The sequence below is a fragment of the Eutrigla gurnardus genome, assembly GCF_963514095.1.
Source record: "Eutrigla gurnardus genome assembly, chromosome: 4".
Classification (NCBI taxonomy): Eukaryota; Metazoa; Chordata; class Actinopteri; order Perciformes; family Triglidae; genus Eutrigla; species Eutrigla gurnardus.
In genome coordinates this window covers 3,257,888-3,284,733 of record NC_139918.1, presented here as the reverse complement: position 1 = coordinate 3,284,733, position 26,846 = coordinate 3,257,888, and the positions used below count along the sequence as shown (strand labels likewise).

Below are 26,846 nucleotides of genomic sequence, written 5' to 3'. Positions count from 1 at the left end.
ATAAATCTCACAGAGTTTTTGAGACAGGACAAGTTTGTCTACAAAATTGGAAAATATCACGTCTGTAGAGTGAAGATTGTGGCCGGGAGGAGTTTGGAAAGGAAAAAAATCTGAGAAGCCCTCACACTCTAAGTGATGATGTCACCCACTCTAGCCCAGAAGGTTCCGCGCAATACACACCCATTATAATCTCATGATTTCTCCCAAAACTATCATGGTTATTGAACAGTGATTGATCAAAAACTATATGACCTATTGAAACGTGGATTGACACACCAGGACACAAGACTTGTGTCTACGTTTTAAAGTTTAAATGGAGTTTCTAGGTGAAAGTATGCCTGAGCAGCAGGCGTTTGAAAAGCTACGATTTCTGCTTTTTTTTTTTTTCGCTCGTCCCATTCAAGTCAATGGGAAAATTTCAGCGGTTTTTCGCGACTTACGTCGCAAAAAATTCGTGTTCGGCTAAGAAAAGTAATGGCACGCCGATCCCGATCGAACCACATGGTTTGATATATAATTTGTCCTACAACTCTTAAAGCTGTAGGAGTTTTAGGCAATCGAAATTCGGAGGCAAAATAATAATAAGTAGGAAAAAATCCTATGAATAACAATAGTGCTCGGGGCTTCATAGCTGTAGGGGCCCGTGCTCGGTGCGATTGCACCGTGGCCCTAATAATGAGACACAGTGACAAGACCCGGACTGGGAGATTGGACAGCAGTCTGTGAGCCAAATGCTACAGGCACTTTGTGTTGTTGTTTATTTGAGCTGTCAAAGAACACGAAGCCCGGCTGGGTAGCTGCACTGCAGGTGAATTTTTTTTTATTATCAAAGTTCCTCAGCCATTGTGACTTATAAGATATTTCAGGAGATTTTCAGTTCACTTTCAATTCAACGTTCTCCTTTGAGATAGAGTGTGTGTGTGTGTGTGTGTACATAGATCGTATTATACCTCTCACCAGCCACGGAACACCAGCACTTTCACCGCGGAGATGATGGAGGCAATCGGCCTGTCGTAGTTGGTACTTTATTCTCATGTACATGGAATTTAGATTTCCCTCTGAAGTAAGTAATATGACTTATCTGGTTTAAAAAGTACCTTTATTATTTGATCATCAATAAACAGGCATATGCATGCATAAACAAAATCAACACACATATAGGCTAATACAAGTAGTTTTAATAATATGTATGAGTTTGGTGGGATAGAAAAAAAAACAAGTCAAGGACTATTTGTGAATAATTTATTAGACAAATAATCCATGTTATATATACAGGTTGCAATAAGTGTATGATAAGAAATAAGTAGTTTATCAACAAATGAATAGGAAAACATTCTGAATAAATGTAATATATGATGTTTTCTGTTCCAGGTTGGTGCCACAGGGTCGTAATGCAGGTCAATCCTCATGTTCCCCCGCTGGGCCTTTACTTTGGGGAAGGGGATTTAAGGAAGGACCTCCGTCTTTCAAGGCATTCCATGGAGAACCTCTTCCACTGCGTACTAAGGGAGCATAGATGGATTCCATGTCCATAGTTCTATGGAGAACCTCATTCAATGCTTACTAGGGGAGCATATAAGGGTTCCAAGTCCATAGTTCCATGGAGAACCTTGTCCACTGCTTACTAGGGGAGCATAGATGGGTTCCATGTCCACAGTTCCACGGTGGTGATGGGGATGACTGCGATGAAGCCAACGAGCCACTCCAGCAGTTCTGGAACATCCTCAGAGCCTCGCAGCTGCAGTGTCTGCTCCAAATGTTCACATCGCTGTACTGCTTGAGTTTATAAGTAATACCACACGGTATAAGTGCTTACAGTCAAATGTTTCCTGTTAAATGTTAAATAATAAATATCTGAATATATCTTGATATATTGTTGACTCATGTTTCCTCTTACAGCCTGCAGGTCTATTTCCCTCCTGCTCTGGAGGAGAGACCCTGCTGCAGTGGTTGGCATCATGGCTGAGGAGATGGGGTGTAGTGGGGTAATAGCAGGTCTTTGCTCCATCACCTTATCCATGACAACAAATCACTTCCAGTGTGCAGCTGTGGCCTCTCCTCCCTCAGCGCTGACACCTTCAGTTCCACTTCTCATAATCATTGTTTAGTTAAACATTCACCACTAATCTTATATTATAACATACCATAATAATGTTCCACGTGGGATAAACTTAATGGACACTGATGATTTAACACATTGCAAATATTACCCAGCACTGACTTTGCCTGATTATTTACACTCACCAACCACTTTATGAGGTACACCTTGCTAGTACTGGGTTGGACCCCCTTTTGCCTTCCGAACTGCCTTAATCCTTCGTGGCATAGATTCAACAAGGTACTGGAAACATTCCTCAGAGAGTTTGGTCCATATTGACATGATAGCATCACGCAGTTGCTGCAGATTTGTCGGCTTCACATCCATGATGCGAATCTCCCGTTCCACCACATCCCAAAGGTGCTCTATTGGATTGAGATCTGGTGACTGTGGAGGCCATTTGAGTACAGTGAACTCATTGTCATGTTCAAGAAACCAGTCTGAGATGATTCGCGCTTTATGACATGGCGCGTTATCCTGCTGGAAGTAGCCATCAGAAGATGGGTACACTGTGGTCATAAAGGGATGGACATGGTCAGCAACAATACTCAGGTAGGCTGTGGCGTTGACACGATGCTCAATTGGTACTAATGGGCCCAAAGTGTGCCAAGAAAATATCCCCCACACCATTACACCACCACCACCAGCCTGAACCGTTGATACAAGGCAGGATGGATCCATGCTTTCATGTTGTTGACGCCAAATTCTGACCCTACCATCCGTATGTCGCAGCAGAAATCGAGACTCAGGCAACGTTTTTCCAATCTTCTATTGTCCAATTTTGGTGAGCCTGTGCGAATTGTAGCCTCAGTTTCCTGTTCTTAGCTGACAGGAGTGGCACCCGGTGTGGTCTTCTGCTGCTGTAGCCCATCCGGCCCGTCATGAGCCATCATGAACGGCATAATAATAATAATAATAATAATAATAATAATAATAATAATAATACATTTTATTTGTTGGCACCTTTCAAACACCCAAACACCTTACATGATAAATTCAATTCAATCCAGTTTTATAGTGTCAAACAACAGAAGTCATCTCAGGACACTTAATATTGAGCAGGACTAGAATACGCTCAAAATTTCAAGAGTCAACACAATTTCAAAGTCCCAACATCACCCAGGGGCAAGCGTTACAGCTACAGTGGTGAGAAAAAACTGCCTTAATAGGCTTTTAGGCAGAAATCTCGTGCAGCCCAGGCCCTTGGGTTCCAACTGCATTTGGTGTTGGTAGTATGGTAGTAGTAGCATTAACAGTAGTGGTGGCATTAACAGAAGCATGTATCAAGTAGTAGTCCGTGGCAGCAGGCACAGCCACCCCGGGAGCGCAGCAGCAAAGAAAAGGCCCCCAAAACGACCACACCGGCAATTCCCTGACACTCTTGCTACAAGAGATGTCAGGAGGCTATCTGAGTTAAAAATAAATGTAGCCTATTTAAATAGGAGATAAGCCGATCCGTTACCCCTCAGCTTGGTGAATAATAATATTTTAATTATCCTTATGTATTTCCAATATTCGGCTCATGGCTTGAGCATCTAGGATGGTCTTTTTCCGGGGCGCAGATAACGTTCATAAGCAGGTGAGGACCATCTGCCCATGGCTTTTAGGTTGGACACATTGCTGCTGAAGTTGCTGCTCCAAAGCGGAACGAATGAGCCGTGCAGCGTTCTGGAGGGAGGCCGCAGAATTTGCAGAGGAGGCGGAGGCGAGAGGTGAACCAGGCTCGTGACAGGGGTTCTCCTCCCTCCGTGATGAACAGCGGCTCCTGTGGGCTGGCTGGAGCACGGCTTCCAGATAGCGGGCCATGGAAGACAATGGACAAAAATCAGAGTTAGTTTGGGAAATAGGAACTGATATTCCGCTTCTGTCTCTATCAGTTTTGGAATGTTTCAGGAACACAAAGGTAATGACTGTGGAGAGTTACATGGCCTATGGTGGGGTCTTGGGAGGGGTTGAAGATCGTGAGCGTGTGGTGAATTCTACGCACCTTAAAGACTAGAGATGCACCAATCCAGTTTCAATCATGTGACATTGCCACAGATATAAATGTACTTAATATTATTTATTAACAAATAAAGTGTACATTAGCAGCAAAAGAAATAAATAACACTTGTAACCGTGTAAAGTGCACTGTAAACAGATATTTTAAAAATGTAATATAAAATATAGTAGCTGCCTGAACCCGACGGACAAAGGCTTAATGAACCGGCGCTTGCTCCGTGTTGCTCTGTGTACTCATCACTAGCTGCTAGCATGCTCTGCGTGATGACATAACCAGCATAGCAAACAGAATTGAAGTGACTAGATCGCTGTAACTGTATTGCTGTGTATGATGTTAATAAAAATGAAATGACTGGATTGGAATGCTGGATCGGCCTCATTCATCCGATATCCGATCCAGCTAATTAGTCGATATCGGAGCCGATATCTGATCCGAGTATCGGAGCATCTCTATTAAAACCCATAAGGCTGTTCCTAACAGTGAGCCTATGAACCAAAGCACCCGTTCCTTGATGGGTGATTAATTTGTGCAAAAGTGAAGGGGAGAAGGGAGACGAATGTCTTGCCTTGGGTTCCTCTCTTGAAGCCGTTTAGCAGGAGCTTAATGGATGGATTCTCTAGCAAGCTGTTGGCGGATGGATCCAAGCAGCGCAGGTGGAACTGGACACCTGCGAGGAGGCCTTTGATGGAGGACGGCTGCATTTGCGGGACTCAAAACAGTGAACCAAAAAGCACATGCGGCCTGGAATGTGAGCTGCTAGATGATGAAGTTCCCCAGCAAGGATGCCCAAGTAAGGCGTCTTATAAATCTGTTAATTAATGGTATGGGGGAGCACCCTTTGTTGATAAAGTGACAGCTGCTTCATTATTTATTTATTTATTTTTTTTTGCAGCATACGATTATTTAACGGATGTTTTATTATCTCTTTTCCTTCCTCGCGAGGTGGGTTCGTCTTTTATGAATTTGTGGCACATTGGAGTCCAAAAGATGTCACCTTATCCTCATCGAATTTTGGGCCTGCCGGCGGATGGACTAGGCTATAGCCACGGGTTTGGGACACAAGTTGGATGGTGTGAGAAAGAACTGCGAATGGTGCAAGAAAGAGCTTGGCGGCCAGTGCAGTGCCTGCTGATTAGAGCCAGGTTGACCACAGACCAGTCCAGTCTTTGGTTAACCTCTGAATGAATATGGCAGCCCTGGCAGAGAATGATTTGTGGTATTCATAGAACAGAGTTCCCCCGTATGACATGGCAAGATCGGCAATGATGGAAAGATAGGTATCCAGTTCGGCTCGACGGGATGGATAGACTTCGCAGATTACATCTCTGTATACGCCATAACAACGGAGAATCCTGCTAGTGTCAGAGTCTTTCCAAGTCTAGGATCATTAGGCTATCTTTTAACATCACGGACACATCACCACAATCTACCACACGCTTATCATTAGGCTTGTTCAGGATGGTCTTGGCTTGACTTGACTTATCACGCCGACGAGAGCTGCAGGTGTCTGAGGGGGCGGGCTCTAAAGAGACTGTAGCCGAACGCCTTCGAGTCGGACAGCAGAGTCAACGTGACTATGGTGCTCAAGCGATAGGTTATATAGGCTATATATACACATATACACACACACGCAAGGCGACATACCGTAGATGACCAAATAATCGCCCGCGTGCAAATACGCGCCTGTGCTCTAATAGCTGCCGGGGTCCGACCTCATTTTGCATAATAAACGCCGGTTCAATTAAACTCGGGCGATTAAGTGTTTACCATAGTCTTGTACAGAAAACAAAAGTTTTTTTTTAACAGCACTTCACCGGCTCTCACCTCTTCTGTCAGTCAGCCCCTCCTCTCGCTCTCTCTCTCGCATGCAGGCGCGCGCACACACACACACAGACACACAAACACAGGCGCGCTAGACTGAGGGATATAGATAAATGCGCTAATGTACAGTGTTGAAATTACCGCGATCGACCCCCCCTTCCGTTATCATTCATAACACTGCTCTGATCAGCTCCCTGTGTCGCGGTAACACAGACAAACTGTCTTTGTATTTATTGTCTGATGTCAATAAAGATGCGTCGGGGGGAAAAAGTAGTTTTGTTCCAGTGGTGCTATGGTGAGCTCCTTGTTCTTTGCATGATGGTCTGGTGCTGCTCATTGCAAAAATAAATTGTAGCCTGTTGCAAATACGCGCCTGGTTCTTATAAACGCCTGGGCTCCAAGTCGATTTAGCATATTAAACGCCCGGGCTACTAAATGGTCATCTACGGTATGTGTTTTTTTTTTTTTTTTTTTTTTCAGTATATTTGTATTATCATCCTATGTTTGTATTAATTGGACCTCACATCATGTAAATAGGCCTACTCACAACACAATGCACAGAACATTGGATCAAGCCATGAGATCAATGCGACCAAAATAAAAAGTATCATTTCACCACAAGGTGGCAGCCGAGTGCGGACCTGAACACACGTCATTGAACTTTTAACCAATAGAGAACCATTCCGCTGTAGCGGAGGTGTGGACAAGCCGGTTGCAGCCGTCGTAGACCGCGCTGCCAAGCGCTGCAAGAAGCGGCTCTTAAAAACTTGTTTCCGCAATGTTTTAGGTCACGTGATATGGTGATGTCTTGTAGTCGGCTGCTAAGTGGGAAACAAATTCTAGCCATCATACATCGCTTCAACCCACATACAACACGTTAGGTAGCGCGCTGCAGGCGGCTACATCAAGTCGAATTCCCCTACTGAAATCAGAGTGCAGCAGGATTTGGCTAGATTGACATCATTACCTGCGACTGCGGGGATCTGGCTTCTCAGATTGCCAGAGACGGCAGCAGCAGGAGGGTAGAATGGGACGCCGGTGGAGGTTGGGACTGCACTTCCCAGAGTTCTGCGCGGGATAGAGACGCCGTCGGGGGGTGTCGGAGTGACGTCTTCGGCCCGCGTCGAGGAGGAAGCGGCAGGTTCCCGGGATCTTTCCAGTCAGGATGCTTTCTGTTGCTCCTTTGTAAAAGTTTGGCACTGGAATTCAGTTTAAGTTTCCTTCAGAAATACAGCGGTTGTGCTTTTTTCACCAGGATGGAGATGTGTGATGATCACGCCAGGTTGTTTGTGATGCTGAAATGTCAGGTTGTTTGTGATGCTGAAATGTCTTGTGAAATGTCTAAACATTTTAGATGTCTGTAAAAACAAAACATTTATCATTTATTTTGAAAAGATTCCAATCTTCTCAACTTCAACGTTGTTTTTTATTTGAATCAAGTTGAACACCACATTAATAAAAGCCACTTAAACCATCTTAACCTGCAGTCTGTCAGACAGTCACCAGGGCAACACTCTTGATGACATGAAATAATAGAAATAGTAACGTCCTGTTAGATGTGATCTGTAGTCTACCTGTAGTTTGCGACCACGTTCAGATTTATAATGGCCTAGAAAATAGCATTTTCTACTAAACCTGATTCTTGTTGTTAACTTTAGAGCCAATAATCTCTTCGATGGGGTGACAGCCAGGCTTCTCCCATCATGGAAAGGGTGTTGCAGTCGGTGGAGAGCAATCAAGGTGCCTGGCTCCAAAAACGGCAGGTTGTAGAGAAGGTGGGAGAGATGGGTTACATTTTGTGTGGTGTTTAACTAAGTAATTGAAATAAATACATTTTAATTTATTCACTCATTTACTAATTTACTCAAATGTAGCTTAACCATGTCATGTGATCTGCAAGTAAGCACATCGACCGCACACGGTCCAGCCATAGAGGCCTGATGATATCACCCCCCACTACATAGGACCACCAGCTGGTTGATGATGTCACACCCCTGTCTCACCTGTTCTGTGTTTCCTGTTCAAAAACAGTTACCTTCTGGGCCTTTTGTTTTGAAAAACACTGTTTGCTGTCTGCAAATTGATTTGATTTATTTTGAAACCAGCCTTTCAAAGCATTTTCACAAAGTACTTTGGTGATGTTTGAATGAACTGTTTGTTTGTTGCCCTCGTTGCACATTTAACACGATTGAATTTTGGGAGTACTGTCTTGGTTGATTGAAATCTCAAACAACAATGAACGCCATCTGGGTAGGCATTCTGGTGTTTGGTTATCACTGTTAGCATGCAACCCATTGCCATTGCCAGTTCATTAGGTATATGGTTGTAAAAATAACAACAAAGAACTGATGCCAAAAACTTGAGATCAAGTGAGCAGTGCTGGTTGATCACAGCAGTGTTTGTGTCACTTATGTTGTTTCCATCCATCCATCCATCCATCCATTGTCCTCGCTTATCCAGTATTCAGGGTCGCGGGGGGGCTGGAGCCGATTCCAGCTGTCATTGGGCGAAGGCAGGGTACACCCTGGACAGGTCTATCAGTCTATCACAGGGCTGATATGTAGAGACAAACAACCATTCGCGCTCACATTCATACCTACGGGCAATTTAGAGTCATCAGTCAACCTATCCCCATCCTGCATGTCTTTGGACTGTGGGAGGAAGCCGGAGAACCCGGAGAGAACCCACGCTTACACGGGGAGAACATGCAAACTCCACACAGAAGGAACCCGAACCCGACCCGGGAATCAAACCCGGGACCCTCTCACTGTGAGGCGACAGTGCTACCTACTACACCACTGTGCAGACTTCTGTTGTTTGTGTATGGTAAATGGACCTGCATTCATATAGCACTTTTCTAGCTACTCAAGGGGCATCACACTACATTCACGCTCTTTTAAATGTTCACACACACATTTATACACTGATGGCAGAGGAGCAGCCTGCACATCAGGATCTACACACATACACACAACATTTGGGATTCCGTATCTTACGTGTGTGTGGGCGCTCACCTGCAGCAGCTCCATGCCTGACAACAGAGAACTATGTAAATGAAGACATCCTTCTGTGCTGTGCCGAGTCCCGTGGACATACCCTGAACACACATTAATCCACACACACAGAGAGACATGCTCAAACTGTATGTACACATGCCACTGCCTGCTGGCTGACATGCTCTATCGTAGCTCCGAGGTTACCAGGGCAGTTTGGACACACAGGGCTTTTCATACATATTCAACCGCGGTATCTCTGTCACCTTAACATCTATTCTCTCATCTCCTGTCTCCATTTCTGTGCTAATAATCATTGAATAAAATAACCAGAAGCAATGCCTTGAACATGAGAGTAGAACAGGACACCACTGGTCATTTGGCAGTATTATAATGACATGAAGAAGAGTTTGAATTCTACTCTCACACTCATATTAAACATGCTGGGTTACTGAATGTAGCAAGCTTTAAGTATCAGTGAAACAGAAGTTAGAGTGTCTTTATCTTCCGTACTGAGTATTCCTCAGAGTAAAGTTACAAGAGGGAACTAAATCAAATCCTTCACATGAGTCAGAGCGAGTCGTCCTCTAATCGGAAGATCGGTGGTTTGAATCCCGGCTTCTCTGAAAGTGTTGCTAAATTGATTGTGGAGCTGACGCATCGTTCACGTTCTGATCGAGCTAAAGATGATAGTAGTTTTGTGAAGTAGTTTTCTGTGTTGCTTCCACCAAGTCTTACACCGGGAATTTGCTGGTAATCCGTGGAATTGGCTTTAACACAATTTCTGTGCTGCTGCACAGGGTCTCCCTGGAGTGCGAGCTTGTGCAGGGTGATGCAGACCTTTGTGTTCGGCCTGCGCTGCCTATCGAAGGAATAGCTCTAGTCCATGGCGAGTTGCTCGCTGATTATCCTGTCTCTATTTCTCATCAGGAATTGGCAGAAGAGAAAAAAGCAGATGAGACACTAAAATTGCTGTTTGAACTTGTTAATGCTGACAATGAAATTCGGAATAAAGCGGGGAGCTATTTCATCAAAGACGCTCTGGAGCATTTTCATTCCACACTGAAATCTCTGCTTCGGGCGTACTGTGTCGAGTTGGATTGTGATTGGGAGGAGGGCCTGCCCTGGCTGATGTTTGCAGCCACGGAGGTTTCTCATGAAAGTACTGCTTTCAGTCGGAATTACCTCATTTCCGCACACCGTGTGTGTGGGGTACGGTTCTTTGTTCACGATCAATGGACTGACTCGGAGCCACCTGATCATTTGTCTGAGTATGGTCTGGGTTACCGCCGCAGTTTTTTCACAGCCTGGAGAGTGGTTAGGGAACAGTTAGAGGTGTCCCAGAAGAAAATGAAAACTCTGTTCGATCGTCACACAGAGCACAGAAGGTTTTGTGTTGATGATCAAGTGCTCGCCCTTCTTCCGGCCATTCAGGTCAAGTACACTGGGCCCCATGAAGTCCTGCGTTGTGGTCCAAGTGATAATTACATGATTTCGACCCCGACAGGAGTAAGAGAACACAAAAATGTCATGTCAATCTTTTAAAGCCATTCTATAAATGCGCTTCGCAAGTGATGGACCCCGTGGTTATAGTAGACAGCTCCTTTCAGACTCCCTCGCCTTTGATAGTGGCAGCAGCAGAGGCTGAGGGGCTGAACACAGCCAATGATTGTTTGTTACAAGGGTGTTTAAAGAATTCCGAGACACTGCAAAATATGTCCTCAGTTCTTTAACATTTAAATGCAGCACTGATTTGTTGGACCATGACATCGAGGTTGGGGATGCTGAACCCATCCGCCAGGGTTTTTATTGTGTGCCCATTGAGAAGAGGGAAGTTCAGGACAAAGAGATTCAGTGCTTGTTAGATGACAGGCTGGCTTCGGCCAGCCTGTCATCTAACCTGCCTCTTTCTCCAGCTGGTCGCCCTGTCTGTTGGTAAAAAAGTCTGATGGTATTTTTCGCTTTTGTACCGATTACAGAAAGCTCAATGCAAACCTGACTCGTTCCCTCTACCTTGTATAGAGGATTGTATTGATCAGGTAGGAGCTGCCAAATTTGTTACCAAATTAGACCTCTTTATAGGGTATTGGCAAGTTGGGCAAACTGAGAGGGCTCGTGAAGTTTCTGCTTTTATCACGTCAAAATGATTATTTTCTTATTGCATTATAAGCTTTGGGTTGCACGTTTCAAAGGTTGATGAATCGTGTTGTGGCTGGTCTGGAAGGCGTTACTGTTTATTCAGATGGTGTGAGTTCGCTGGAGCAACTGTGACCTACCTGGGCAAGGTAGTGGAGTAGGGGCAAGTTCGCCCTATTTGTGCGAAAGTGCAGGCTATTGACAAGTTGCCTGTTACTGCTACAAAACGTGAGTTAATGCACTTCCTCGGTATGGTGGGCTTTTACTGCCACTTTTGCAGAAACTTTTCATCCATAATCACATCGTTAACCTATTTGCTGAAAGCAAAAGCTACCTTTACATGGATCGACAACTGTCAAAAAGCCCTGCGGCCATTTAAAAGCCAAGCGGATGCCAGCAATATGGATGTGGGAGCTGTGTTAATACAGGAAAATGATGTGGAACATCCGGTATGGTTTTTTTTAATGAAAATTCATGACTTACCAATTGAATTATTCTGTAATCGAAAAGGAGATCCTTCACTCGTCTGGGCACTTTAAGTGTATGTGACTGTGGGTGCTTGTGTGCGTGCGCATGTGTGCTCGTCTGTGTGTGTGGCTGTTGGTGTGTTTGGCCATATCCTGTAGAGTGGTGTGTGTGTGTGTGCTCTAGTATGGGTGTGATTGTATGTCTTTATTATGCTGTTTTCCACTTTAGCCATTTAACTAATGTAAGACGTTGGTTTGGGTTTTGGAGTGAATGGAGAAAAGTTAACGGGTTATGATCTGCATACACCACTAAAGGACTTACTCCACCCCCCACATGTACCTCAAAGTGTGTCAATGCCCAGATAAGTGACTTCTGCTTCTAAATGTTCCTGCTTGTCTGGTGACGATACGATAAAAGCGTTGTCTGACTGGCTGGGCATCTCCCACATCTATACCCTGTTCTATTAAGTTGGTATGAGATGGAATGTCTGAAAACAGGCAGGGATAACCTTTAATTAGATTCACCTACTCTGTTCTCTTTGGTTCAGGCAAATGTTTCAACATAGCATCCATGTTGGCCAGTGACTCAGATTTTTTAAGACGACCCCATCATCTGCTGTATAATCCTCTTCAACTTCCTCCCCCAGATCAAGAGGTTGGGAAGATGGATCCACTGAAACTGCTGCAGCATCCGAGGAAAGAGACAAACCCGTCTGGCACAGGAAAATGAATTTAATAGGGTTTTAGCAAGTTAATATGACTCAGCCTCACTGACTTCTTCCTATGAGGGGTAGAGTTTAAATAGTTCAGGTCAGACAGTTTTCTGGACACCTTATAAGGCCCTGAGAATTTTGGCCTGAAAAGGAGAGCCAATTAGAGGCAGAAGTGGTAGAACTTGATCCCCTGGACTAAACTCACGTCGTTCTGTACACCGATCATTTGCCTTTCATTTTAGTTTGTGCTGATTGTACTTTTTCTCTCACCATTTGATTCACCCTGTATAGGCGCTGCCTAAAACCATGGACAAAATCTATCAAATTTGTTGGGGCCTCCTTGGCTTGCCTAGGCCCTTTGTAAGGAGGCTAGAGGGCCCCTTACAGTATGACCAAAGACCAGGGCCCTCATTTATAAAACTGTGCGTAGGATCCTTACTAAAAGTGTACGTACGCCAAAAAGCCAAAGTTTGCGTGCGCCAAAAAAAAATCTGATTTATAAAACTGTGCGCACGCAAGCTGTACGCAATGTTTCCTTTATAAATCACAGGATCACCTACAAGTGTGCGTACCTGAATCCCGCCCTGTACACGCCCACGTTTTACTATGTTAATGAGCCGGCATGCAATCATTTCCGTGTGGTGAATCACGGCGACAGGCCAGGAAAATAGCGGAGAAACGTTACTTTTCAGAAACGGAGAAAGAGACACTTGTTGGGGAGGTGGAGGCACGGAAAATAATTTCATTTAGTGGCCACAGCAGCGGGATCACGAATAAAAAGAAGCAGTGCGAGGGGCAACACATTGCTGCTGCTGTCAACGGCGTCAGCTGGACGGAGCGGACGGTGATCTGAAGGTAAATGACATCTTTCTGCTCCTAACATGGATTTAATGTAATGCTAGAGTATTTGAGGAAGTTTGATTTTGATGTGACTTTGACGGGGATTGTGTCTGAAAAGGAGGGAGACAGACACGACTGAGACCAGAGGGATAAGGGTTAACAGATTTTAAACTTTTATTGTATATAAAACAAAACGTTAAATAGTTTTTGTCCTTCCAGAGTCTGCAGCGTGTGGCGTAGAGGAGGGTGACGTGAGGAGGGTGATGTGAGGAGGGTGACGGGCCCTCGGCACAGCGTCCGGGTCCGGCGCAAAGCAGCAGCGCACCCCGGACGCATGGCACATCAAGCGGTCGGGTGCTCACTGATGCCGTTCTGCAACTTCAGCGAGACACAATCACCACCATCAACAACGTTGCAGATGAGCTACGGCAAAAGCGCACTGTGATTAATAAAATAATACGTTTACAATGAACATTGATTGTTGTCTTACTTATATTACAAACGCATGACATCCTCACGGATTCTTGCGCCCTGTTGATACCCCTCCAGTCGGGCACGGGGCCGTGGCTCGGGCTCATCATGCTGGGGACTCTACCACCTTTGCCGGGTGGAGTCTGCCTCCTGAAGTTCGGTAAAGTTGCGCTCTCCACGCTCCACGACTGAGCGCGCACGAGCGTGGCACTCATTATAGTGCATTTCCTCTGCGCTCTGGTGGTTTAAAAACGAGGATAAGTCTAACAAGTATACGATGGCTTAATGGCTGTATGTATGTGCGTTGATGATATATGCACATAAATAAGGAGAATATGTAGTTATTCCCACTGTGTTCTACAGTGATCTAATGGAAGGTATTTATCGTATACTGTATTACATGCATTTGGGCCGTCTCCTCCTCCTCCTGCGGTGACAGCGCTGATTCAATATTTCAAAATGATTTTGATTTAAGATATAAGTCAGATTTTAAAAGAAGGTGTTAACATGAAAAAGACTATCACTCATTAAAAGCGTCAAAAACATTGCTGGAGTTCATCATGATAACGCAGATCTAACGTATGATAGATCAGATCAGAAACACAGCAACAACAAAAGCAGCTAACCTTACAGATGGCAGATGCTTTACAAAAGGCAGGTAACAAGTCGGAATAAGTCGGAACACACACAAGGGTAGGGAAGTCAAGACACCTGAAAAGAGAAGAGAAGTGAGTACAGGGTACAGGAAATGACACAGGAGAACCCCAAAACCCAAAATAATACAATAATAAAGCTAAAGCAGACTTCATAGTGTTCAGGTGGTTTTGGAGGTTGAGTTGGGGTTGCATGCCAAACATCTTTTTTTTTTTTTTAGCAATTTTGTACATGAAGTAAGGAAACATGATGATTTCCATCCCAACCATTAAACAAAATAAAAATACAGTAGAAACATGAACAAAAAAAGGCCACCAGAGTGAACAATGAGCTTGTGGCCAAAGACCATAACCTCAGGATCTCCAACAACATGGAGTGGATGAATGAGCAGGGGACGTTTACTGTCCTAGTCCTCTACACGACAGGGTCCAGTAAACACACACACACATTCACACACACACACACACAAAGGCAACATGCTGGTGGCTCATTTAATGCATCCGTTTCATTTCGTCAAGTCAGTTCCTTCGAAAAAGAAAAAAGTTAATAAATGGATTCTATCATAAGACATACTCTGTTCAGATGTACAAATCTGTCTTTAAATAAACAGACTGAAATTAATGGATGATAAATAAATATTATAAAAGTTCTCAAATGATGCATTCAGAAATTATTGGACTATTTTAGACTAAGATTGGTGTGCCTTGTTATTCTGGCTTGTGGCCATCTTTGAGGCCTTTATAAGTATTGAAGAGGACTCCAGGCTAGCTGATTGTCATACCTGATGACAGGCTTCCATTCCGGGCCAGGCTGTTCCTGGTCTTGATCTAGTTCAGCCCCACCACAGAAACACTCAACTTTGGCGTGCAGCAGAACCAGGTGCAGTTTGGCGATGCTGCCAAGTCTCTGGAATTGGCTGACTCTCACCTTTGAACAATGAATTGCCTTATTACTATACAATCTTAAAGCACTATGATATGCAGTTAATGAAGCCACTGTGAATGCTGAAAAGGGCCTCTTGAGAATAACTCCTACCTTATGTGTTCTGGCTGCCATCTCTGGTTCCACTGGGTCCTGGGGGGACGGCATCGGCACAGTCTGGTCTTCCAGAGAGATAATGATTTGTCCTCCTCTCACAGTGATCCGTGATCATGAACAATGATGCCTATTTAGTAACACAAGCATTTTTCTGTACCTAAAGTGCTGTTTTCTTGTGTCCACCTTTCTCATACCTTTCCTCCACCATTGTGTTACCTGTCTTGTTTCACGCATGTCCCCCTACCTCCATCCTACCGTGTCCACCGTGTCCGCAGACAACACTGCCAGTATATTATCTCATCGGCATCGTGAGGCCTTCAGCCAGGACCAAGACCAGGAGTTCTTCAGCCTGGTGCTGGTGGTGGCTGATGGCGGGGAGCCTCCTCTGAGCAGCACTGCTACGCTCACCCTCAGGGTGTGTGTGTGTCAGAAGAACACCAGGGGGCACCATAGCAACAGCGTCTGTCAGGCCCAGGCCTCCCTATCTTCAGCTGGTCTCAGCACGGGGGCTTTTGTGGCCATATTGCTTTGTGTTGTCATACTAGTAGGTAAGTATGTGAGTGCACATTTTATCCACCTTTATTTTTTATTTCTCCACTGCTATCACATTCTTTGAAGGGGGGAGGGTACTCTGATCAAAGCCCTTCTGTGTAGAGTTTTAATGTAATAATACCCCTTTTCAGATTGCATAAAAATCAGTCAATCCAGTCTTTATTTCAAATCATCAGCCCCTCCAAGATTAGGGGCTTTGCTGCTAATGATCATATAAATACTTGACATCTCATCATTGGATTATTTCACTAACTCTACATTGAAGTTGTTCCATCTCTGAAGCGTTCCTGTCACCTATACAAGAAACATTCTACTGCATCTCACTGTGATCATCCACAAAGTTTTATCTTTATCTCACAGAGTTGGTTCAGCATGGAAATGTGTCAGGTGATAACAGATGGACATCTGTCCACTCCTTTTAACAGTTGTCCCCCAAATATGGTTCTTCTGTCTGACTATCTTATCTTATCTGTTCTCATCCTTGCTGATAAGATAATGTAAGATTGTGTGTTAGATGTGTTTGTGCACAGTTTTTTTTTCAATTAAATTGGTGTCCCTGGTCACCAATAGATTGTATTTTATGACTATTTCACGACCTTTAGGATGCATCTGATTTAGTTCTTGTCATTTTTAAACTAGATTCTTTATTCGTCCATCTTTCCCCAAATCTTTACATTCACTGTCACACATGTCTCCAAAAATTGGCTGCCATAAATGTAAGACATTATGTTATTGATTATGAAACGTTTATATTGATTGTCTGTATTGCCTTTCTTTTGTGCAGCCATAGTGATGCTATTCACCCAGCTCCGAAATAAGAAAGCAAGCAAAGAGCCCTTGAGTCACTCTGAAGAGGACATCAGAGAAAACGTGGTAACCTATGACGACGAGGGAGGCGGGGAAGAAGACACAGAGGCCTTTGACATTGTTGCACTTCGAAATCCCAAAGCCTCTGAACCCAGCAGGAGGTTCCACGCCTACCTTGGCTATGGGCCGAGCCCTTACGGAGGGGGGAACGAGATGGAGGAGGACATGATCCAAGATGACGAAGAGGGTATTGTGGTGGTGAAGAGGAGGAGGAAAGCACTGGAGATGGATTACAGCAGCTACTGCCCAGACTCAGAAACAACGTGGTTTGTCATTGACTGTGTTCCTCGGGAGGTCAGCAAGTCAGCGCCTTCGCTTCTGCTTGATGGTGAGGTCATCATTCAGCAGATCATCCAGCAGAAGGTGGCGGAAGCTGACTCTGACATACTGGGTCCACCATATGACTCACTTCAAACATACGCCTATGAAGGCCAGGGATCCTTGAGCGGGTCCGTCAGCTCTTTGGGTCTGAATGCAGCGGTGCCAGAACTAAACTACTCCTTCCTGGAAGACTGGGAGCGAGAGAGGCAGGCACTGGAACGAACAGTCAGAGAGCAGCTGGCTGCAGGTCAAGCTAACCCTGACACCTAAAGATTGGCATGAGAAGGTTGTTTTTGAAACCAGATATGCTGAAACAGATGGATTTTTACTTGTGCCATTTAAAGCTGTGTGTGGGGATTCAACTACAGCAAAACGTTGGCAATTGGACTGTGCTATTGTGAACATAGAGGATAAGAAAATCCATTTATTTGTAACAGGATTGAAGAACACAAAGGCTGAATGGAGAGTTTAGAGAAAACTGCAAAACAAGTGTTTTGCTGAAATGAGGGACATAATGCAGACTGAGAGAAGGGCAGGGTTTAAATGTGACAGGTCGCATAAGGTTTTCTCCCACTGAGAGGTCAAACCAACCTATCACCTCATCATACACACGCAAGGTTGATGGCGGGATGTTTTGTGTTTCTTTGCATCATTCATGCTCGAGGGGGGGGGGGAATCAGAAATTGCAGGAAACAAATGTCTTCTGTGTCCGTCGTTCCCGAGAGGTCTATGATAGTAGCTCACATTAGTCCAGAGACCAGACCAGATGTGGAGAAACCAGAAACTGTGTGTGGTCTAAACAACAAGGTCTCTGTTGTATTTATGTCTAGATGACCTTATTTGGAGTGTTGATGGAGCATCCAGCATGGTGAAATCCACCGAGCACCTCTGGATGGTGTCATGAAACCAGAAAGGACAACATGTACAAAGCAGCAGCAGTGGCGTTTTCAGCCCCGATGAAGAAAGCCTGGTTGCTGTCTATGTGTAGGGAAGCCCTGCCTCCTCTCTGGTGCAAGTGACACAAATAAACACAAGAGATGCCCGCGGTCAAACTCAGGCATGTAATGTGAAGCGAAAATGTGCTTGACCTTTGGTGTGAACACGGCATAAGAGGTTGTCCTCACTTACAACCAGCTTGTCCCATTCACGTCAGAATGAACAATACAAGACAAGATGAAGGTTTTATCACTATTTCAGAAATGTGGTCAAATCGGAAGTGAGGAGGATCATTTTGAGACTGATTCATGTCTTCATTTCAAGCAGATTAGACTATTGTTGTACGTTATTCACAACTACAGTCATTTTTCTTGCTGTCTGCTCAAATAATGTATGTGGTTGTGGGACAGACAATGCATTAGAACATGCTTTGATATTGTTAGAGATTTTCTTTCACACTTTTGTTAACAGGAGATACAAGTGACCTCCAGAAAACACAAAATTTAATTCAGCATGTCACAGTGTTTTGGTTTGTTTTGTAGTAATTCTGCACCGGTCGACTGTGTCGTGTCCTCACTTCTGCCCGATGCTGAGAAATACTGTGGTCCAACTGATTCCACATCCTGAATTATAGCCATATTGTTTGGGCACTGGTCTGGTATTTGTTTGCCCTCGTCAATATAGTATCCATCCATCCATCCATCCATCCATCCATTGTCTACCGCTTATCCTGTATTCAGGGTCACAGGGGGGCTGTCCCCGGACAGGACGCATAGTAGATGCAGTAATTATACTGTTGTGGTTAAAGTTTATTTTGTATGTTGTAATCACTCTAAACAATGCAAATGTATTTTATTTAAACAGCCCAATGGAGAGGCTAAGTCCCGCCCCTTCCTGTTTCCCTCATGGGACTTTATTTTAGAACAAATATGTACAGTAGTCAGAGAGAGACGAAGCATTTTCCAATATCATTTGAATTGTACCATGACTCACACCTTTTTTCTTTGTCAGTTTAAAAGATAATTCAAGTCTTCAATAAAGTCTCATTGTGTGCTGTAACTGTTGAAGTATCAGACATACGTAATACATAATTCTAAAGACTTTTGACCCAAGTGTGTGGCAAGTAAAAGTGCTAAATTCAATTCAGTGAGTGAATCACAAAACTGATAAGAGTGCACGGGTGACTTGAGATACTTGAGTCTGTGTTCAGCACGATTGAGCTAAAGTCCAGTTTGTTTGACTAGTGTGATGCTCCGCTCTGTGCTTAACGCACTTCCTCGGCCCCGGCACCAGGGTTGGAATTTCATAATTTTAGGGGCAAGGCCATTTAGCCTTCACTTTCCTTTTTTTTTAGGGGCACCAAGGCCACATGACAGGGCATAAAGGCCATTGAGTAAAATTAGATGGTTTTACCTTTCAGATTTATACCATAACGTGTGTGTCCATCTACATGTCATGACATGACTGAGCATGTTAAAGTGTGTGTCCTGCTTGTGCTCCTTCAATTGCACCAGCTCTACACATTATAAAGGAATTTTCAGTGAATAAATGACAGAAATATACAATTGCTAACTGTAATCTTTTTTTAAAGTGCAAACATGAACAGGTAGCTTTTGTGGTTAGACAGCCTACCAGGTGTAACTTCCATTCAGATGCTTTGGGCGAAAACATATTCAACATACTGTCACATTAAGACACTTGGCACCACAAACACTCTTCTGAATGTGCATACAGACATGTGCATGTGCATAGACACAAAGTGTAATGTGGTCTACTCTTTCAGTAACAGGTCATTTTTTTAGATTGAGTAGGCAGGGTTTGAGAAGTTTACCTTCATCAAGACCCATCAGCATTTTCTGGATGAAGGTAAAAGTGTGAATGAGTTTCCTGGGGTAGTCCAAATGCAATACATACATCAAACCAAACAACAATGCAAATGCTTTAGCCAACCTGGGGATGTTGCTCATCACAAGCTCATCTTCTACCACAATAGCAATGGATGCAGGACTGAAGTCAACTGGACTTGTAGTGCTCTCGGAGACCACCGTGACAAAGGCAACAGGCGTGTCAGTGATGTCTGGCTCAGGCGAATCATCCTCCTGGAATATGCAGGTTATACAAGGTTAACTTTCAGGAACTAGACAATTGCATTATATTACTATTTCACTGGTCATGACTCAACAGCTAAGTATTAGGTAGGTATTTCAACTGACTATTCTACTGGTCACCATCCAACAGGTAGGTATATATGTAAGTATGTCAATGTGTCTCATATAGGTCTTTTAAACCCTCCAGCGGTCATCGGGTCAAGGAAGGAAGATGAAGGAAGGACAGGGGGAAGAAGGGAGGAAGGAAAGAAGTGAGGAGGGATGGAGGGACAGAAGGAAGGAAAGAAGTAAGGAGGGATGGAGGGACAGAAGGAAGGAAGGAAGGAAGGAAAGAAAAAGGGAAGGACGGGAAGAAGGAAAGAAAAATGGAAGGAGGGGAAGAAGGAAGGAAGAAAAAATGAGGAAGGAAGGAATGAAGGGAGGGGCAGGGAGGGAGGAAAGAAGGAAGGGAGGAGGTAGGAAAGTAGTGTGTGTGTGTGTGTGTGTGTGTGTGTGTTATTTCATGAGTGGTAAGGTCAAAAGGTCAACCAAATGCATACTTACATTCCACGTCTTGAAGAACGGTGGGTCCTCCTCACGCAGGTATACCGGGAGGGCGCATAGGGCTGCAGTGCGTCTCATGTTGACATCTTGTTCTTGCTGAAAGGACAAGCAAATTGAACATGATGAACTTTGTTGCTGTCACTGTTGTCCGTATAACTTGATTTGGACCAAGTTGAACTTTAACTCACCTGGAGGTTATAAATATGTAGGATGTCATGCAGCGCCTCTGCTATCTTGCCGGTGTGTTCTGCCTTCTGTCTGTATATGGCCAACAGTTGTGTGCCGGTCAAGCTCAGCATAAAACTGGTTCCGTAGATTGACATTTGTGATGCGGTGGAACTCTGCACAAACCTACAAAACAAAATAAAAAAACACAATAGGACAAATGAATTGTGATGAAACATGTTTAGAGAGGGCAGACTGAGAAAGATGTGTAAAGATTGGTAGAAATGAGAAAGAGTGAGCCTGTTTTACCTGCGATTCCATCCGAAGAGCTAGCCATTTCTGTGTTAACTCCTTCACCATTTGTTCCCCTGAACGATCTCTTGGCGACGCAGGGCAAAAGTCATCAGTGTGACAGTGTTGCCTCTGAGAAGGGCGGTCTGAAGTCACACAAGGGACATGTAAAAACTGTGTCCTGCTTGTGCTCCTTCACTTGCACCAGCTCTACAAGTGTCTTTGTGAAACCGCAATAAATGAATTTTCAGTGCATTAATTACAGAAATGTACAAATGCAGGAGGTGTAGAGACATGGCAAAGGACTAACTCTTGAATAATGGCTATGTAGTGCTTAAATAACTGTGTCTGGGTGTCTGAGGACACAGCACCCAACTTGCACTTCCACTCCATCATTTGAAGTGCTTACTTTCAAACTAAATTAATTCTCCTACAAGTGAGTTTAAATCATTTTGCTTACCAAAGAAAAAGGTCAGTGCTGGTCAATATTCTCAACTTGATCCTGTGGAAACAGATACAATAAGCAGTAAGAAACCAGTTAAATTATGTAGGCTACTCAACAACAGCTTTACAATTTATTAACCCAGAATCTCAAGTGTTAATATAACTTACCAATAAAGTTGTTCTCAGATGATATAAGTGACTGTAGGTCATATACAGTCAATTACATAGATCTTCAAATGCACACACACAGACAGACAGACAGACTTGATTATTACAAATAATAATAAAATGTTAGCCCATTTATGGAGGGGGAGCAGCACAAGCTAAATCTCAGTTACCTTGATTTGTGTGCATGCTTGCTTCTCTACATCCACTTCAGCCTATGAGGAAAGAAAAAATGGAGGTTCAATGTAAGCTTGCAGATTGCATAAGCTAACCAACTTCATGTCCATGCATTACTACGGACGTAACGTTCGTTCCTCTTAAGATAGCTACTAGGCCTACGTTAGTTCATTCAGGTACATGTAAGAAGAAGAAAAATATATACCAGATAAGGGCGCTTCACATAAATATCAGCACCACACAAAGAAATGCTACGGCTGCTAACTGAAAAGAGTTACTAGCTAACATAGTCATTGTTAACGGCAGCACAGGCGCCGCAATTCAAAAATGAGCGTGAACCGCGGCCATTGCTCGCTACCCTAAATGTAAAAACAGCGCAGTCTAACGATCAAACACTTTATTATTTGTGATACCCATGCAACGTTATAACAAGCAAAGCAGTTTTGACAAGTGTGTTTGGTTTACTTACAAGTTAATCCATGAACGAAGATCAGACGCGGACTCTCGCACACGGCAGCCATCTTGGACAAAAAAATGCACGTCGGTCAGGGCAGCAAGATTCACAACGTCGTGACGTCATGACGTCCGTGTACGTAGCGTTTACTCAAAAGTGATCATTGATGGGGAATACTTTACTCATAAGTGCTGTGCCACAGAAAATTAAAACTAGATTAATTGTTCACATCACCGATTAGTTATAAGTTCTTTCAACTATTAAACAGATTTTAATTATTGTGCCCTCAGTCCTTATAAGTTAGTAGTTGGGGTTTACAGTGCAGGCAGAGACGTGATAAGTTAAAGGTGCCATATTATAGTGTTTTTCCTCAATTCCACAGCTGTCAGAAGTCCAACAATACTGTATTCGATATGCATTGCCCCGAACTCATCCGTGGTCCTGAATTTCCTGCTGTCTAAAAGTTGCTCAAATGAGCTCTCCTGAGAACAGGCTGTTTCTGTGTCTGCACCTTTAAATGCTAATGACCTCCATCTGTCATCGCCTACTTGGAGAGCCACGGAGGCGATGCCGCTTACGCTAGCGGTAGCATTCGCCAATGTTTACGTGGATGTATCACTATGGCTCGCCTATGTGTCTCAGATGAAGTTGCTGGTCCCGTATGGTTGGGACAGATCCTTTTACGAGGGTCAGTGTCGAGGCAAAGCCAGCTTTGTACTGACCCTCGTTACTGAAGCAGTCCGATGTGAAGTGGTTAGCACACACATAGAAGCTAACACACTGCATGAAAAGTCGGATTTTCGTCCCTGTAAATGCCCGGAAATCTCCCTAATTTTCTGGAGTTAACGACAATTTACAGGCTGCGATCGCCGTGTTCGCCTCCAATACAAGCCAAAAATGTGTCTTGTCAGCAGAAATCCTCCTCTGGAGCAGCTTGTCACAGCAGCTCCATCTCAACATTAAGCGTTCCCGCCTTCTGTGTTGTTTATTTCTTTTCTTTTGTTGTACTTTTGAACTTTTCGGTCTACAGACCCATTAATCATGCAACCATGGCCCTGTTGCTTTTATATTTCACCCCTCTCTCTCTCTGTTACATGGTTCAGTCTTGCGTAGATACAGTTTTCGGCACAGCACGCTAGAATCTTCCACTCGGTGTGCTAAGGAGCGTAACAGATTATTTACATGTGGTCATCGAAGACGTCGAGGTATCAGAAAGGGAAGCTGAGAGGGAGAAAAAGGGCTGACAGTAAGTAATCAAGGTTTTTTCCAAAGAATGGTATTTATTCACAGACCTTCCATTGGTGTCCATTAATACGCAGCTAGACAACATTACTGTGGCTTACACTGCATGGAGGATGTAGCTAACTAACAGTGTGGTCTCCATTTGTCAAACATATCAATCTAAATTTTAATCAAAAGGCCACTGATGCATCATGGGAGGTGGTGTACGCAGGCAAAATAAGTTAATTGTCCATTCAAGGTTTTGGTGTTTTTTGATGGTTTATTTTCCAAGAAGCAACTAAACAAAAGAACAAAAGATGGCTCCTGCTGCCTCTCTAGTGGCCTACCTACCTATATAATCTCAGCTGGCCACAGTATTACCCAATTCACAATTATACGCAAAAACTAAATATTACTAAATACTTACATCAACAAATAATTAGCAAAGAAAATAATATCAAAGATCTAATCTGAACAAATTTATCGAATAGACCACCCAAACAATAATAGTCACATTTATAAAACACCAACTAAATACTAACAACAAATAAATGGCTCCTACAAACGGGTTGCCCCATTGGTGGGCAATAGAGACCTGACACGTGGGGCACGGCCAACGGGAGGAAATTAGTCTTTTTTCTACCTTTATTTACTGACAACAAAGAGCATACACTCAAAACAAAAAACACACAAATATCAGAGTCATCAATACTCTTAAAACATCAGGTGTAGGGGAGCAGGAGAAAAATGGAACGTGGAACCATAGTGTTAAAATACAAGTATGTTAAAGTATGTTAAAAAAAAATGCTGATTTAACGTAGACCCATTCATGGTAGTGGAAAAAGAGAGGCAGTAGTGGCTAACGGGATGTAGAACGGATACATTTGTCAAGGAATGTACCATTTAGAGGTGAAACTGCAGTTAGGCGATGTCCACAATGGGAATTTCCTCAGCATGCTCAAGTTTTTGGCACATTATGATCCTCTGCTGAAAGACATCAAAACAAGAAAACTGACTAACTCATTATTTGAGTTCTTTAAATTGAATTAGTTGATTCATCTTTTTATTTGTTTCCTGGATTGCTGATTATTGTATTCACTATACTGTATGTTTTCTATTAAATTCATACAGCAAAATAACACTGAAGACTTCTGGGAGTGATTCATATAATTAGAAATGCAAAGGTCTAATATATCAATACATGAAGGGGACAAGGGGGTGAGCTGGGAAGTGTGTTTACTGAGGAAGTTTGCAGCAGCAAAGCCTACATGAGTGGGTCTTTAACTAAATACTGACACCCAGTGGTGAAAAGCAGTCAAAGCAGGGTATGAAGTCTGTGTGTTACCTAACACTCAGGATATTTGCTTTGTGTCTGTTGTTCTGCCATGTTTCCTCGTGTCAATTTCCTTCTGGTCCCAGATTAATATTGGACAATCACAGCTGCCCCTCATCAGTTTCAGCAGTTCATCAGCATGTGACCTTTATTTAAAGTAGGAGACAATATGACATTTCTTTAAGGAAGTGGCTATGCTTACAGTCGAGTATAAAATTAAACATATTACACATATTCATACCTTTCCACTCCCTCTCAGCGAGGGCTTCAGGGGAAGCAACAATGCACCTCTCACAGTCTGGTTTTCCAGGGGTCTTACCCATACGAATGAAATCCATCAAAGACTTTTCAACTGCTTTCCCCTCCTCTGCTGACCACTTTCGTTTTGGCTTTTTAGCCCTTTGGAAAAGAGATTGTGAAGAACACTTAATACAAAGGAAATTTAAAACAAGTAGAAAATTGTCAGACATTAACAAGAACGGGGATGCCAAGCAGACTTTCCTGCCCTCCAGGGACGGAATTGAACTTTTTTGTCCACCTACCACTGTGGCTGGTAAATTCTAAAATCTTTACATTCTAAACATTTTTACCAGTCACCTTTATATTTAAGCGTTGATGAGTACAGTACAGTGCCTAGAAACATATTTTTCTTGTACATGGTGTTGTGTTTGTCTGTGGACCCGGACTGAGAGACAGAGAGGCTGAGCTGTAGGTGAAGTATTTATTTACAACAGGTAATTGTGCATCGAGCTGGTGTGGATGACTTGGCCGTGCGGGCAGGTTATTACCGTGCGGACGGTAAGCGCTTTGCGTCATTTCCTGTTTCTCCGTGATAGTCGCTACAGGTGTTTTTCTCTAGCCTAACTCTGTTAATTTAACGTAGTTTCCCTGTTCAGCAGCTAACTTCCGGCAAGTTTAAGCTAAACACACGCTATCCCTGCTTCAGCGGACACATCGCTCACTCTCTAAGTTGCCTCGCTAAATTTGCAGTTGTCTACTCGCTATCTCTGCTAGCTTTAGCGCAACAGCTAGCCTAGCAGCTACGATGGCTTCTCTCTTTCCCTGTCCTCCTTCTCTTCTCTCCTGCCTGGTGTGTCTGATGTTCAGCTACTACTCTGCATCCTTTACTGATAAGGGTACATGTAATAAATGTAGTTCACTTTTTGCTTTGGAGGCGAGGATAAATGATTTGGAAGCGTGGCTCCGCACCAACAATCCTGTCGCTGTAACCAGTCAGCTGACGCTAGCTGTAGACGGTGCGGGCCGGCATAGCGTAGCAGCTAGCCGTCCTCCGGCAAACCCAGAGCAGCCGGGAGGCTGGGTGAATGTCCAAAGGAGGCATAGTTCTAAACCGAAGCCCACGGTTAACCACCATGTTCACGTGTCTAATCGATTTTAACACCCACTGAGAAGCCAACTCTGGTCATTGGCAGCTCCATAGTGAGACACGTGAAAATAGCGACACCAGCGACCATAGTCAAATGTGTCCCAGGGGCCAGAGCGGGCGACATTGAAGCTCAATTGAAACTGCTGGCTAAGGATAAACGTAAATACAGTAAGATTGTTATTCACGTCGGCGTTAATGACACCCGATTACGCCAATCAGAGGTCACTAAAATGAATGTTGGCTCAGTGTGTGAATATGCAAAAACGATGTCGGACTCCGTCGTTTTCTCTGGTCCCCTGCCAAACTTTACTAGTGATGACATGTGTAGCCGCATGTCATCTTTCCTACGCTGGTTGTCGAGGTGGTGTCCAGATAACGATGTGGGCTTCGTTGATAATTGCCAGCCTTTCTGGGGAAAACCTGGTCTGATCAGGAGAGATGGCATCCACCCCACTTTGGATGGAGCTGCTCTACTATCTAGAAACATCGCTGATCTCACTGGTATTCCTAAAACATGACAAACCAGTGTTGAGACCAGGAAGCAGAGTTGCAGTCTTACACACTTCTCTGCACCTCCTTTAGAGCAGTCACCCACCCAAAACCAAAACCACATAAGAACGGTGTCTGTCCCCCGACCAACCAAATTAAT

At 43.8% G+C, this 26,846-nt stretch overlaps 2 protein-coding genes across 2 annotated transcripts in view; one reads left to right on the top strand and one right to left on the bottom strand.

Moving 5' to 3' along the window:
- The window catches only part of LOC311012482 (cadherin-18-like), a gene marked incomplete at its 5' end in the record, with an annotated part of 195,881 nt that extends 178,600 nt beyond the window's left edge, over window positions 1-17,281 (top strand). Inside the window, 2 exons of the mRNA XM_084007943.1 lie at window positions 15,509-15,781; window positions 16,570-17,281. Coding sequence (XP_083864069.1) covers window positions 15,509-15,781; window positions 16,570-17,243 — 947 coding nt within the window. The 3' untranslated portion in view covers window positions 17,244-17,281. The remainder of the gene's footprint in view (window positions 1-15,508; window positions 15,782-16,569) is intronic.
- Window positions 17,282-19,064: 1,783 nt separating this feature from the next.
- Window positions 19,065-21,079, bottom strand: LOC311012481 (uncharacterized protein; the record flags this gene model as incomplete). The annotated part of the gene is made up of 5 exons (XM_084007942.1): window positions 21,035-21,079; window positions 20,749-20,911; window positions 20,561-20,656; window positions 19,741-20,008; window positions 19,065-19,072 (listed from the first exon to the last, which is right to left on the bottom strand). The coding sequence occupies exons 2-5, from the start codon at window positions 20,881-20,883 to the stop codon at window positions 19,065-19,067; spliced, it is 507 nt and encodes a 168-aa protein (XP_083864068.1). The 5' UTR covers window positions 20,884-20,911; window positions 21,035-21,079.
- Between the last annotated feature and the right edge of the window lie 5,767 nt (window positions 21,080-26,846).